The following is a 15,413-nucleotide window of genomic DNA, read 5'->3' as shown; positions in this document are numbered from 1 at the left end:
CCCCCCAGGGGTGTCACCAGGCAAGCGTCAAATTGGACTAACCAGTCATTTTTGCTGTAGTCCTATAGTGATCAAGAATGTAAGATTTCTTCTAGCTCAGATTGTTACATGAATAATGTAGAAGGTACATTTCTCACATGTATCATACCTTCAAACCTCTTGCAGAACTATATTCCATTGTATACATAAATTAAAAGTTAATGCTTCAAACTTCCTTTACAGCATAAAAGAAGAAATAAAATTTTAAAATATAAACAAAGAGAAGGGTCAAATTATTTTGAATGTGATTTTTGGACAGTTGATTCCAAATAAGAGGAAGTAGTATCTCATCAGAACTTTTGTAGAAATTTATACTATGGCAGCCTACTTCATTTCACTTCTGTTCAACAGGGCAGAGGAAATAGAAGGGAATATTTAGAAATTTTAGGCTTTGGAATTGGCCTGGCAAATAGATAGTAAGAAGGGTTGAAGTGGGGGTAATTAAAGAGTTTAGTGAACTAAAAAGACCATGGTTAAAAAATGAATTTCTGATTTACTAAGAAGACTAGTTACTAGGAAACAATTGCCATGATGGGGTTAAATGAAGTAAACAATGATATTTTTAAGGTTTTTGTGTGTTGAGTCTTCTGCTCATTGGGCTTGACAGTGTTCCTTTAAAAACCAGCACCTCACCTCCATTGATTTTCAACTTCACACTTCTTTTTTAAAGCTCGACATCTTCTATTTTTAGCCTGATGGATGAAGTAAATTAAAGGAGAACAGTATCCATAGAGATGAACTCCTCAAAAAATTGTTAAATTACTTTTGGAGAAAGTGAGCGGAATAAGCTTTAACAGTCACAGGAATGTTGTAATGTGATTTGGCTGAAATTAGGGTTGCTGTGACTTAAATCTTCATGTTTCCCTTGTCTTGCTATTAAATTGATGGCCATTTAAGTTGCCTCTGAACTTCTTATCGCAGCACTGACATTACAATCTGGATAGCCTTATGTGGGTCCTGCAGTGTTTCTCTATAGGTATATATTGTTCTTGGCTATTTGGTGATAATATTTTTGGAACCAGACTTAAAACTTAGAAATTGGTGTTTACTGGGACTCTTAGATAAAAACATCTAATTTTATTTAGCCTTAGATGAACCCAAAAGAATTCATTAGTTTTTCTTCCTAGGACCTGCAAAAAAATAAAAGGATTCCCGAAGTGATAAAATCATACACGTATTCACATATAAGAACTAGGTAAAGGCCAGGCACGATGGCTCACGCCTGTAATCCCAGCACTTTGGGAGTTCGAGGCAGGAGGATCCCGAGGTCAGGAGATAGAGACCCACTGTGGCTAGCATGGTGAAACCCCGTCTCTACTGAAAATATAAAAAATTAGCCAGGCATGGTGGCGGGCACCTGTAGTCCCAGCTACTTGGGAGGCTGAGGCAAGAGAATGGCATGAACCCAGGAGGCGGAGGTTGCAGTGAGCCGAGATAGCACCACTGCACTCCAGCCTGGGCGACAGAGTGAGACTCCATGTCAAAAAGAAAAGAAAAGAAAAAAAAAAGAGCTAGGTAAAATTTAAACTCAATCTCTGTTATTCCAGTGTTCTTTTCACTGTTCTAAATTTCTTTTCAATTTTATTTTTATTTTTAATTTTTGTGGGTGCAGAGTAGGTGTATATGTTTATGGGGTACACGAGATATTTTGGTACTGGCATACAATGCATAATAATCACTTCATAGAAAATTGGGTATTCATCCCCTCAAGCATTTATCCTTTGTGGTATGAACGATCCAATGATACTCTTCTAGTTACTTTGAATTCTACATTTTTCAGTAGAAAACTTTTAATACGATTTTTTTTAATAAAGCCAAACAATTTTTGTTTGTTTCTGTAGGCAACTAACAGCAATAACCACATACCCCCTGATGACCAGTGGACTACAGGACTAGTTCTTCTCTAATTTGATCAGACTTCCCTATGGACATCATCAGTGAATCCTGCTTTGAAGGAATGGAGGAGGCTAAGGAATGGCTGAGAGGTCTTTAAGGATGAGAATATCAATCTCACTTATCTTTGCTCGGTCTGGTTCCAGCCCTATTGACATCTACCATGTTCTTTCTGAATCTCCAAGTGCCAGCCCAACAACAGCAGGCACTTAAGAAAAACTGACGAGAACTGTCCCAGAATGATAGTTCTCACTGGAGTCCTCAGAATAGCTCCAGGCCTTGGCTCTACTCTTACGTCTAGAAAATGTTTATCTTAGCCTGCTACCTTCTAAGCCGATTTCAAATTTCTAATTTTTCATGAAATGATCTACAATTCCACACAGTGCTTTCAGAAGTATCTTTCTCAATCACACTTACAGTCCATAGTTGGGCATACATTTCTCTGACTGGCAAACTTTCTATACTTTTTCATGTGTTTTCCCCCACCCATGGTCTCAATAAGACTATACAATTATAAAAATCAGGGCTGGGCCGGGCCCGATGGCTCACACCTGTGATCCCAGAACTTTGGGAGGCTGAGGCAGGTGGATCATGAGGTCAGGAGTTCAAGGCCACCCTGGCCAACACGGTGAAACCCCGTCTCTACTAAAAATACAAAATTTAGCCAGGTGTGGTGGCAGGTGTCTGTAATCCCAACTACTCTGGAGGCTGAGGCAGGAGAATCACTTGAAACCAGGAGACGGAGGTTGCAGTGAGTGAAGATCGAGCCACTGCACTCTAGCCTGGGCAACAAGAGCAAAACTCTCTCTCTCCAAAAAAAAAAAAATAACAATAATTAATTAATTAAAAAAATCAAGGCTCATATTCTTTACTTGTTTTCTATCCCTCACTCCTTATCCTGTGTATACCCTAGCCTACCTCTGTCTCACCTCTTACCATTGCTCCTCACCTTCAGCACCCTCCAGCCATCTGGAACTATTGGAAAATTCTGATTTTCCCCAGAGCAGAGGACCCGTGTGCTTTATGTCTCCGTTTGTTTCTTTGCTTCTGAGTATCCTTTTTCTTTCTTTCTTTCTTTTTTTTTTTTTTGTTTCTTGTTTTCTCCCATATTTCTACAACAAGGTCAGCTCAGGTCTTCTATTTGAAGTCTCCCTAACACTGGGCTTGACAGGCAGTCATTAGCACTTATCATCAATATTCAGGTTCTGTTTTCTCCCATTCCATGGTAAAAATTACACTTCAGCTCCTATTGAAGTTGAGTGTGCCCACATGGCTTTATTTGGCCAATAGAATGTGAGTGGAACTAGGCCGGGCGCGGTGGCTCAAGCCTGTAATCCCAGCACTTTGGGAGGCCGAGATGGGCGGATCACGAGGTCAGGAGATCGAGACTATCCTGGCTAACACGGTGAAACCCCGTCTCTACTAAAAATACAAAAACTAGCCGGGCGAGGTGGCGGGCGCCTGTAGTCCCAGCTACTCGGGAGGCTGAGGCAGGAGAATGGCGTGAACCCGGAGGCGGAGCTTGCAGTGAGCTGAGATCTGGCCACTGCACTCCAGTCCGGGCGACAGAGCGAGACTCCGCCTCAAAAAAAAAAAAAAAAAAAAAGAATGTGAGTGGAACTAATGTTTTCTACTTCCAAGTAGAAGCTTTGAAAAGCTAGTGCATGCTTCCCTGTGCTTCCCTCCCTGTGTTTCCTCTTACTACAGCAACCTTCCAGATAACAGAACTTTGTTACCATCTAAGAATGAGGACAAGTTGGAAGAAGGGCCTCTGTCATGCTTGATGGACTTGTGACACAGGCATGGCACGGACCTTGTTACTTAGACCACAGAGATGTTAGTTGGTTTATTACAGCAGCCTAACAACTCATCAAGACAATGCAATTGACTTAATCGCTCCCTCTTGTGTGCCTACAGCACCTTCCCTTGCTTCCACCTTAAACTTATTCAACTGTATTGTCATGATCCCATTTCCTGTCTGTTTTGCTGGTAGACCATAAACTCCACAAGAATATGGCTTGTATCCATGCATCCTCTGTGCCCAACAAAGTGTTTGGTATATAATAACCTCTTAAAACACACATGTTGAATGAGTCAATAAAACATGCCTGCCCCATGCTAAATAGATCCTGAAGTTAACAATGGTATTCCTGGAGTTTTGTCCATCCCACCAGGGGCAAATGCTCAATCTACTCACAGTTGTGGCAGGTGGCACCAGTGTAACTTGTGTCACTGCAGTTACAATAGAAGGTGGTCCAGGACTGGGAGCAGCTTCCTCCATGTTCACAGTAGTTTGGCAAACACCTAATGAAAGAAAACATAAATGAAAAGAACCAAATCAATGGACAGAAAGGGGAAAGCAAAAATGCCTCATATCCAACTGCCTCAATTAATAGTAGATATTGATTTGCTATACTCCCACACCTAAGGCAGGTTGAATGACGTCAAAATAGTAAGAATATTACAGTTTTACCACAAAAGGTAGAATCACCCTGCATTACTGGGCAATTAAAGTTTCAGAACTGATGTAGGTATTTAAGTTAAGAATGTTATTATTAAGGCAAATCCATGTTGACTTAAAGTTCATTTGAAGCGGCCAGAATTTGTAAGGTTTTTCACTTACCAAAAAAATAAAATGTATAAAGATAATCATTTTACATTTTTTAATGGTTTTGCATTTTTAAAGGAGAGGCAGATAATTGAGGTCATTGTCCTCATGCTTCTTTTCTGGGGAATGACCAGGTACCTATTTTAAACTGCACAAAGACAACATGAAATTAGAAAAGATGATACTTGTGCATCTAAAATGCAAGGATACTTCATCATTTGTAAAAGTATAAATGCTATTTTCAAAACAAAGGCTTCACTATTTAAGGTCAAAATAATATGGCTATTCTGAAAAATATTTTTACCACACACATTAAAAACTCTATAAGATATTTATATAATTTGAATCAGCAATCACACTGAGATGACCCTTTCTTAAGGCTATTGTTCAAAATATGAAAAATGTATATGCTAATTGGTGTTATTCACAATGATGCCATTCATAATGGTGAATGGACATAAGTGGCCAACATTAGAAAATTACTCAGGAAATCTGTAGTACATAAAATAATAAAACTACGACAAATGATGTGGACAAAAATGATTGTAACAGACCCGGAGTAGATTAAGTAAAAGTTTAACATACGAAGCATGAACACAACCAAATAAAACACAGCCTTTATAAGTTTCAAAAATAGTGGAAAGGAAAAATCTTTAGAATTAGTCGGGCTTAACAGGAGTGGAGATAACGTTTATTCCGTATAGAAATCACAGACTTTCGGGAGACATGTATCTGAGTTCAAATCCCATTTACGACATGGTGCCTTTGGGTTATTCTTTGCACCTCTTATACTGCTGCCATTAAGAGATAACCTGGCTGGTGCTCAGTAAATGTAGTGAATAAAATTAAGAGTAAAAACAATGATAACGTATCATAATTTTTGAAAACAACCTTTATAGGGCCTGAGAGAGTACAGGAGAATAAGTTCCATGAATTTAAAAAGAAAGAGCGTGCAAACAATGAAGTTACAGAAGTGGTATGTAATACAATAAATGGGTTCATTGTGACGCCACTAAGAATCTGAGGCAAGCAAAAGTGAGATGATTTACTCTGACTGCCCTATATAGGTAGGAAAGCCTCCAGCAATGATTGTTTCCAAGCCCAGAAACAAATATTCCTGCATATGTTCAGACATATTATTAGAAATTTTCTGCTCAGCACAGCAAACACACAATTGTGCTGACGGGGCTTATGTTTGGCAAAAGCTTGCTGATAACTTTATGGTATTCAATGATAGCCTAAAGTACAGGAAAGATTTAAATGAAGGGCCCATAGTTTTGCTATGGAATGTATTCACACAAAACAGCCAAACAAACAAACAACAAAACAGTGGTCCTCTCTCTATTCAAATTCTACCTCTCCTCTTTATTCCCACCCACTCTCCTGGACTTGATGGAGAGGAAGGGCCACAGGCTTCTCACTTGGGTAACTCGGAGATCCTGTCCTGCTCTATGCCTGTTCTCGGAGCGAAGTTCCAAAAACTTAGACCCTTGATGTCCTCATCCAAGTAAGGATCTCTTTCTCCAGGCATGTCCTGAGGAGATCCGGGGGGCTAGCACTGTTCTGAATGCCCCCTGTCCCCACACCCTGTTTTCTTTCACATCCTGGCATCTCCCTGCTTCTGAAATACTGCTTCTCCTGCAGTTTACCTCTTGCCATCATTTCCTCTTCTGAAGCTGCCCAGTTTTTCCATGACCTTTCCACACCTCCTTTTGCCCCTCCCATCCCCTTCCGCAGAGCACACATGTAAACGCACACAGAGATTTCCATAATGAGCAAATGGTAGTATTATTGCTGCCCTCCCCCAACAAGAAAGAAATTGCCTTAAGAAAGAAAAACGGAACAAAGCACACTCAATAGGTGCTTATTCTGTGGTTCTTTTGTTTCGGGCCCCAAGAAAGTTCAGGGTTGCCTTTGTTTGGTGGCTGAAACTATAAAATAAAAAACCCAGACATTCTCAGTGGTCATGTTTTCAGACATAAGAAAGTTTGTCTGCAGTGAAAGAGAAACAGAATAAAAATATATGCTGACATGCAGCATGCGGCAAAAAAGGGACATGCCAACACTGTGTGGTCGGTCCCGGCTGTTCTTGAGACTCCATTGCACCCATGAACTTCCTGAGGGCTGGCTATTTTCATCTATATTGGATTCTGTGAAATAGCCCAACCCTTCTCCAGGAAAATCCTCATTGCGATTAGGCTAGTTCGAGCTGGCATTCTCTTACTTTCAACTAACAGAATTTTAACTTTGAGTAAGAAAGAATATTCCTGTAATTACAAGAAGAAAAAGAAACACTTTCCGCACTTTAATCTTTTTTTTTTTTTGAAATGAAGTCTTGCTCTGTCACCCAGGCTGGAGTGCAATGGGCAAGATCTAAGCCCACTGCAACCTCCACCTCCTGGGTTCCAGTGATTCTCCTGCCTTAGCCTCCCGAGTAACTGGGATTACAGGCGCCTGTCATCATACTTGGCTAATTTTTGTATTTTTAGTAGAGACAGGGTTTAGCCATCTCAACTATGGGTTGGCTAGGCTGGTCTGGAACTCCTGACCTCAGGTGATCCACCCGCCTCAGCCTCTCAAAGTGCTGGGATTACAGGCATAAGCCACACAGCACCTGCTCCACTTTAAATAGTTCTAAAACAAAAGGTTACAAAATCTACTTTGGCATGTAGGGAGAAGGGTTTAGGCAAAAGCTCTAAGAAATCTCTGGTCACTTAGAACACATCTTTAATATGCCTCACACAGACCTTATTTTTCAGTGACAAACTCAATTTACCAATAAAAATGTAGAAACTACATTTTTATTAACTTACTAGAAACTTATTTGTCTATGGTCACTCAGAAAAACCAATGATGCATTCCTGGAAGGGTAAAAGAGTACTTGAGTAAGGAAAAATCTAGTTTTCTCAGAATGAGAAAGAAAAAAAATACTAATAAATGAGCACTAGGAGAACTGCCTTCAAGCTTGGTTCATTTTGGTTCAATGCACACTGTGATTAGAAAACCTCATCTGTAAAATAGACGCTTGAGATAAAAGATGCGTAACACCAATTTTCTTATTTAAAAAGGGCAGTTTTACGAGTATAGTTGCCCTGTTCTTTAATCAGTTCGTTTTAAATGAGCTTTTGTTTCTTTCTCTCTCTATGTGGCATAAACGGAACATCGAAGACATTAGCCCAGAAAAAGACCCATCATAGAACTGGCAAGTGAAAAGAGTCAGTTAAGTGTGAGGGCACTCGCTCTTTTAGGTGTTAGGCTCTTAATCCCAACTGCTAGGAGATAAACACATTGAACGTCTGCCTTCTAAAATCCTAACGATATTGCATCTGTAACTGCATATGGATGGATGTGACTTCCTTTGGTGCACAATGTTTAACAAAGAAAGCTTTCGGCATGGACACAATGGCTTTCCTCTTGCTCCCGAAAGCCCAGATAATCTAGCATGGTGATGTGTCCCTGGAAAAACTCAGATAGTGTGGCAGACACATTGGAAGCCATTAGCTTCTGTATAAAAGCAGAATGTGCATTATCTTAACGGAAATGAGAGAAAGGATTGAAAGAAAGAGAACAGATAGAAATGAAAGGAGAAAAAAAAAGTCAGAGGGTCAGAAGTCTTTATAATGTTTATCCAAATAAAAATTTCTTCCAAAAGAGAAGGATCATTGCTAGGTGGGGCTATTGACAATCCGGGTAATAGGTAAAGTGAGAAGGTTCATCTAGAGTGGTCCATGTACCTAAGGTCACAGTCCATCCTACAGAGGTACATGGTTTGGGCCTCAAGGTGGTTGTTTTGTGTTGTGTTTGGCTGTTCATGGGAAAGATGAAGAAACAGAGTATTTCTCTTTAAAGGCAAATGCACAGCAATGGAGACAGCCAAAGAAACTACTTCAGAGCAGAGAGAAGATTTTGTAGGATGTTGCGAGATGGAACCACTAGGTAGACTAGAGACAGAGAATCCTGAGTATTTAAACCGGAGTCCAATTTCAGGCATCCTGGCAAGCACAGTTTCAGCTGAACATGCTCTCTCTACATGAGCATTAGGAAGAACAAAAGGACCCCCGCAGCTTTCCTTCAGGAAGATCAGAGTGGTTATTTTCTCTGTAACTTAGCTTTAACTGGGGCCGGGCTGAAGTTTCCAGCTGGAGTGGATGAGGCCTGGGAAAAGTGTGATGAAAGCAAGAGGAATCAAGACAGTTCAGGGAAATGCAGTCTGTCGGTTTGTTTTTAATTTGGAAAGTTTCACAGAAGAAATATGAATTTTTGGCTTCTTTTCAAGCAAAAATAAGATGACTGAGCAAAGTCAAAGCAAATCTCATGGCTACACACAAGCGACTTCAACGTTTAGATTTGAGTTCAGTCTTTGCTGGTGAACTCCAGATTTCTCTATGCAGCTGTCTGCTGGACAGCTCCACGTGAGTGTCTAATAGGTATTCCAAATTTTGTGTACCCAAACTGAACTTTCCAGTCTCCTCCCTCACCCCGCCCCCACCACCTGCTTCACCTGTGTTCTTCACTATCACAGTTGATGCCAACACCCTCCTTACCACTATCCAGGTTCTTAAACTTGAAGATCCTCTCCTCTCATAGCCTATATCCAAGATGTGAGCAATTCCTGCTGGCTGGGCCTTCAGAAGCTGTCTTGAATCTCACTACTTACCACCCCTCCCCTGATGCTGCTCTGGTCTGAGCCGCAAGCATCTTTCACCAGAATAACGGCAATTATCACCTAACTGATCTCCCAGCTTCCATCCTTGGTCCCTTCAATTAATTTCCAACACAAGAGCAAGGGGGACCCTATTAAAAACCTAAGGTAGATCATTTTAAATACCTCTCCTCTGGCTCCCTATTTTATCTAGGACAAAAGCAATATCCTTAAAATGATCTTCCAGTTCTTATTGATCTGCTCCCCTTAACCCTCTCAACTCACTCCTACTCTTTTCCCTTTTCTACAGCTGCTCCAACCATGTTGACTTTGCTGTCCCTAAAGCACACCAGGAATGCTCCCTTGTCAGGGTTCTTGTGCTGGAATTCCCTCTACCCAGACTGTTTTTCCCCAGATATCCCCATGGCCCATGTCTCAGCTCATGTTCCTGCTCAAGTGTCACCTCAAAGAGCCCTGCCACCATCATGTTATTTAATGTTGCAAACCTTCCTCACTGTTTCCCTGGAACCTCTTTCCCTGGAATCTCTTTCCCTGCCATTTTATTTGTCTTTAGCATGTATTACCTTCTAACACATTAGATATTCTGCTTATGCATCCGTTTATGATTCAGTGTCTGTCTCTCTGAAAATGAACATTAGCTCCAGAAGAGCACTGTTTGCTGTCTGTTTGGTGCACTGACGTACTCAAAGTAGTAAGCAAGGTAGGCACTCTATAAATGGTTGTAGATTGATTGAATGAAGGGACGGACATTTCTGGGGTGCAGGCCTCTGTTAGGTAAGCCTCCTCAGTTCATCACAGCCTCGCTGACCTTCACTCATTTGCCATTACCTGCATGCTCCTGAGCAGCACAGTAAGAACTCAGTAGGAAAGAGGGCAGGCAAAGGAGCCTCATTTGTGTGTGTGTATGATTTTTTTTTTTTTTTTTTGTGGTGAGACAACAGTAATACAAGGAAAAAGAGCCGTCTTCTGAGCAGCCACAGGCAAGGAGCAATCGAGAGAGGGAAGAGAAACTCAGATTTCTCTGAGTGGAGAAGTAAGATAGAGACCATGAATTGGACGTTCTTTAGTGGCCACTTAGAGGTGCAAGTCAGTAATGCAATTCCTTTTGATTACTTATGTCCATCGAGCTGTATTTTTGGGCCCTAACAACTTTATGGCTTAAGTATTTAGAAAGATAATTGTCCTTTAATTGGATCAGAAGCAGAACCCCTATGCATGATGCAACTTAGAGCTTTTTTTTTTTTTTTTGAGGAGGGGGGCGGTAGAACATCTAGCATTTCTGATAAAATCTGTGTACAATTTTGATAGATTTTCATGAGATTAAAAAGTCTGCCAAAAAATTCAATTTACCCATCCTGCTCACCTTGATCCTTGTTACCTTTAACCAAACCTGACTTTCTGATCTCCTCCCTCACCCTGCCCCCACCGTCTACTTCACCTGTGTTTTTCACTACCACAGTTGATGGCAATACCCTTCTTACCAGTATCTAGGTTCCCAAACTTGAAGATGCTCTCCTTCTCCCATAGCCCATATCCAAGATGTGAGCAATTCCTGCTGGCTGGGCCTTCAGAAACTGTCCTGAATCTCACCACTTATCACCCCTCCCCAATGCTGCCCTAGTCTGAGCCACAAGCATCTCTCACCAGAATAACTACACTTTTCAGCTAACTGGTCTTCCGGCTTTCATTCTCAACCCCTTCAGTTAATTCCCAACACAAGAGCGAGGGAATCCCACAAAAACCTAAGGCAGATCATATTTAAAAATACAATAACCTTAAACTAGCTTTATGACTATCTAAATAATTTTTAACCAAACATCTTTTATTTTGCTTGCTATAAAATATATCCACCAAGAGGAAATTTTGATCCTGATTTTCTTTAAGGCTTTTCCCTGGCCAAAAAGTTTGAAGACACTTTGACATGTGTTCGCAATCACATCTGGGATGTTACTTTAACAGTATTATTTCCCCTGTTTTACAGATTTAAAAAGCGAGACTAGGTGAGGGTGAATAACTTGTCCAAGTAAAAAGTGACAGAGTCAGGAAGGTGAAGCGTACTACCCATCACTGAAGTCTGTACTTTGGAGCACTGCACATCCTCCTTCAAACAAATGCCAGATCATCTCCCTAAAAGTGATCCCTAAGCATACATCTTAGTCATCACTTCTGCCAAAGTGAGGGCTAGGGGGCTTTGCATATTTTCTCCACTGATTCCAGACACTGTTATGCAATGTGGAGTTGCCAGTTTAGATTTTTTTAAAAGATATTTTTTGGTAGGAAAAGGGATCTTAATATGACAAATGGATTAATTGGAAATAAAATTACACTAAAGAAAAAATATGTACGTTTGCACAATTAACAATGATACAGAATTTATTCTATAAATTTCCAAAGGGAAAGGAAGATGTCAATTCTGTTTTCAATCCCTCTTTGCTACTAGTTTGTGACGTCTTCAAAATAGATTAACCCAGAAGACAGCCTCTGCCCCTGCCCTGCTCTTGTGGTTTACATTTTTTTTTGCAGATGACAGAGAGTTTTTCTGTGTCCTGAGCCTATGTGAGTTAACATGGTTGCTTTCTCGTTCTTACTAATGTCAGAAAATTTTAGACTCTGCCTGCTTTTAGTAGAAAGACCTTATTAGTCATCACTGCAAGCCAAATAGAGTCATTTAACCTACCAAACATTTTTATTGCATGCCATTTAAATTAAACTTAAGTTGTATAATCCCACAAGCACAGAAAAATGTAAGAGTTCATCAATGTGTATTAAGCAAATGGAAAATTCGTTGAGGATCCATATTTGGTCTTTGAATCCAGTGACATGGGTTTTGTGGTCAGCCAGCTGTGGATGTTACGGAGCCCTTGCCTGAGCTTCCATACATAGGGGACAAAGATCTCCACCACAGTCACCAACATTGACAGTCTCAAATCTTCATCACTTAGCACGTTACGTGTCTTCCTTAGGCATGCAATTTTTAAGCCCAGAAGTTTCGGAATTCAGCATCAAAAGTTTAAAATAATCAGAACCATAGTATGAATGTTTTTGGGTAAAGAAGTATGGTACTGAAAGAGAAAAAAGGTCACAAAAGGGGTCCTGGACAGAAACTTCTTTGTGATGTAATTTTCATTTTTCTCAGAAAAAAATCAGCATTCCCAAGTTAAAAGAAAACACTTGAGCATATTTACGATGAATTTTAACAGGGTTAAGACCCAGTATCAGTTGACTGTCAGTCTTAGGAAGAACCTTACCCTTAGAATCTTAATGTCTTACATTAAGTCATGAAGTTTAATAATTATTAACTGAGTTTTTAATTTTTAAATTTTTCTAAAAACATTAAGTCTAACAAGGAATATCTCATTTCTCTTTTCTCTCATAAAGGTCCCCGGCCAAGAGAGAATTTTTGAATTGGCCGGCTCTACTTCTTGTCTCTTGTAGCAAGATTATAATAAAACTTTGACTATATTTTAATAGTCCTTTAGGGTTTGTAGTTTGTAAGATAATTTGGCCTATTCGAGTATAATTCTTGTAAACTTCAGTTTAAAATGTGTAAGGCCAAGCTCAGTGGCTCACTCCTGTAATCTCAGCCTTTTAGGAGGTCGAGGCAGGAGGATGCTTGAGGTCAGGTGTTCAAGATAAGCCTGGACTACACAGGGAAACACTGTCTCTACAAAAAATTCAAATAATAGCTGGGTAGGGAGGTGCACGCCTATAGTCCTAGCTACTTGAGAAGCTGAAGTGGGAGGATTGCTCGAGCCCAGGAATTCACGGCCACAGTGGGTGATGACCTCACCACTACACTCCAGCCTGGGGGACAATGTGAGAAGACCCTGTTTCAAAAAAAAAAAAAAAATTACAAAATGTATGAGACAACTGATTTAGATCCTTAATTGAAATCTTCCTTAGTAAAAAACCTAAGACAGAAGTTCATTTAAGTTAAATGTTTGTTTTCTGAATGTTTAAGATTGACAAATGTTCGTCACATTCTGTTTGTTAATTAACAAATCAATGAACTTGGAAAGTTAATAAAATATATCATATATGTAGTTTAAAGTATTTGAAGGCACTTAAATAACTAAATCCAGGATTAAACATTTCCAAAGGTCCCTTAGACCTGATAGCTAAAACCTGCTAGATGTATAAATAGAATAAGACATTATAAGCTGAATTTTAAAAAAAGAAAAAAAAATTAACACGGATTTTAAAATTTTAAGAAACTCGACATCACTTTTTTAAAACCAAAAATAAACCTTGCTAAAGTCTGTTCTGCATACAAAAAATCATCTTTTGCGGGCACCAGAACACTTCCATCGGCACCTGCCTTGGCTCCCAATTCTGTTCTTAAATCCCACCTTTGGCCCTCATGTCCCTGGAGAGAAGCTCAGTTTCTCCATCAGGCTCTGCACAATGCCCAGGAGCTGACCCTGGGAGCCACTTCCATTTGTTCAGTCTGGAGCACTGAATTCTGCCTCTAGTTTCCCTTCCTCTGTCTGTCTCTACAATGGTTACTTTTTGGTGAAAATAACAGGTTTTAGATTTAATCTATTTGCCAAGTTGTTCTCCCAAATTCCCAAAGTAGTATTTTGATAAATTTGTTTACTCAAAATTGGAAAACTCTGGATTTTATTTTTCTTAATTTGCAAATATTACAGAAGAACATTTTGCATCATTTTATTTGCATTCTTTTTTTTTTGATATTGCATAATCAATCCTTTTATTTCCCTTATGCATTCTAGCTTTTCTTTTTTTTTTTTTTTTGAGACGGAGTCTTGGTCTGTTACCAAGGCTGGAGTGCAGTGGCGCGATCTCGGCTCACTACAACTTCCACCTCTTAGGTTCAAGTGATTTTCCTGCCTCAGCCTCTCAAGTAGCTGGGATTACAGGCAAGCGCCAGTGTGCTCAGCTAATACTTGTATTTTTAGTAGAGACTGGGTTTCACCATGTTGGCCAGGCTGGTCTTGAACTCCTGACCTCAGGTGATCTGCCTGCCTTGGTCTCCCAAAGTACTAGGATTGCAGGTGTGAGCCACCCCGCCAGGCCCAACTATTTCTTCTTGGAACACATTGCCCCTTTACAGCCTTTGCCAGTGTTTTGTGTTATAGTACTTTCTGGTCGTGCAGCATATGAAGAACATTGCCATAATGCCATGGACACAGTGGCATTTTAAAAACTTAACTTATATATCCGCTTTGACCTAGAATTCTGTTTCTTTCAATAATATCCCAGGAATACATTTTTACACATACAAAAACAATGTAAAATTATTGTCATTGATAACAGTTAAAAACATAATTAATGGCTAATCTACCATTTGGGGGATGGCTAAATAAATGATAGTACATCCGTACCGTAGAATGCCATGAGACATTAACACGAATAGTACGTCTGTACGTAAGGAGATTGGAAAATTCTTCAATGGACTGGAAATATGTTAACAGTGGTTAACTGCGGGAATATAAGTGCCATCTCACTTTTTATATATTTCTGCTCATGGCTTTCACAATGAGTCTGGAAAGAAATGTAGAGATATTTTATTTTAGTTTGTATATGTGCATGTGTGCGTACATAAACACACACATATATATACACACAAATATATAGGTATACTCACACATAGACATATGTGTGCATGTGAGTGCATGTGTGTATATGCTTGCTATCGGACAATGGTAAAGGGACATTCATGCAGCCGAGGGAGGAAATGGTCTGTAAAAAGAGAGAGTCAAGCTGTCCTGAGGCACATTCTAAGCCCAGGAAAGAGACCTGCTGGACAAAAGAAGATGTTCAGATATCTGAGGATGGGCAATTCGCCCGGAAAGGAAAGGTAGGCACTGGATATGTATCATTGCCAATGCGTTCAATGGCCCCATGAGATGCCAGGCCTGTCCTGGTGTCACTGCCTGGATGCAGCTGTCATAGTACCCAAGAGGTGTATAGTGGGGTCACCTTTTCATGTGAAGCTCCTGAGACTCAGTGAGTTCCAGATTTCCAGTGACGGCAGAGTGAACATTTAAACCCAGGTCTAACCGACTGCCCTCTACGTCCCTCATCAAACTCTAGAAATCAAATTAAATGGGGACGGCCTTTGCCCCTTTGGATAAAGCTCATCTGATAACACACTTCTCATGATCACCATTCATTATTGCCCCCTATTGATTCATGTACATTCTAAGTCTCTTGTAAAAATTAAAAGAAAATGGTCCTTTGTCTAAG

At 40.1% G+C, this 15,413-nt stretch overlaps 1 protein-coding gene across 2 annotated transcripts in view; it reads right to left on the bottom strand.

Moving 5' to 3' along the window:
* CNTNAP5 (contactin associated protein family member 5) overlaps nucleotides 1-15,413 on the bottom strand; it is a 493,109-nt gene that overhangs the window by 353,940 nt on the left and 123,756 nt on the right. For both annotated transcript variants that reach the window (XM_033231817.1, XM_033231818.1), the window contains exon 8: nucleotides 4,130-4,236. In XM_033231817.1, coding sequence (XP_033087708.1) covers nucleotides 4,130-4,236 — 107 coding nt within the window. The remainder of the gene's footprint in view (nucleotides 1-4,129; nucleotides 4,237-15,413) is intronic.

The sequence above is a fragment of the Trachypithecus francoisi genome, unplaced genomic scaffold (assembly GCF_009764315.1).
Source record: "Trachypithecus francoisi isolate TF-2019V2 unplaced genomic scaffold, Tfra_2.0 Lachesis_group13, whole genome shotgun sequence".
In the NCBI taxonomy this organism is placed as follows: Eukaryota; Metazoa; Chordata; class Mammalia; order Primates; family Cercopithecidae; genus Trachypithecus; species Trachypithecus francoisi.
This window is presented reverse-complemented; position numbering and strand designations above follow the sequence as displayed.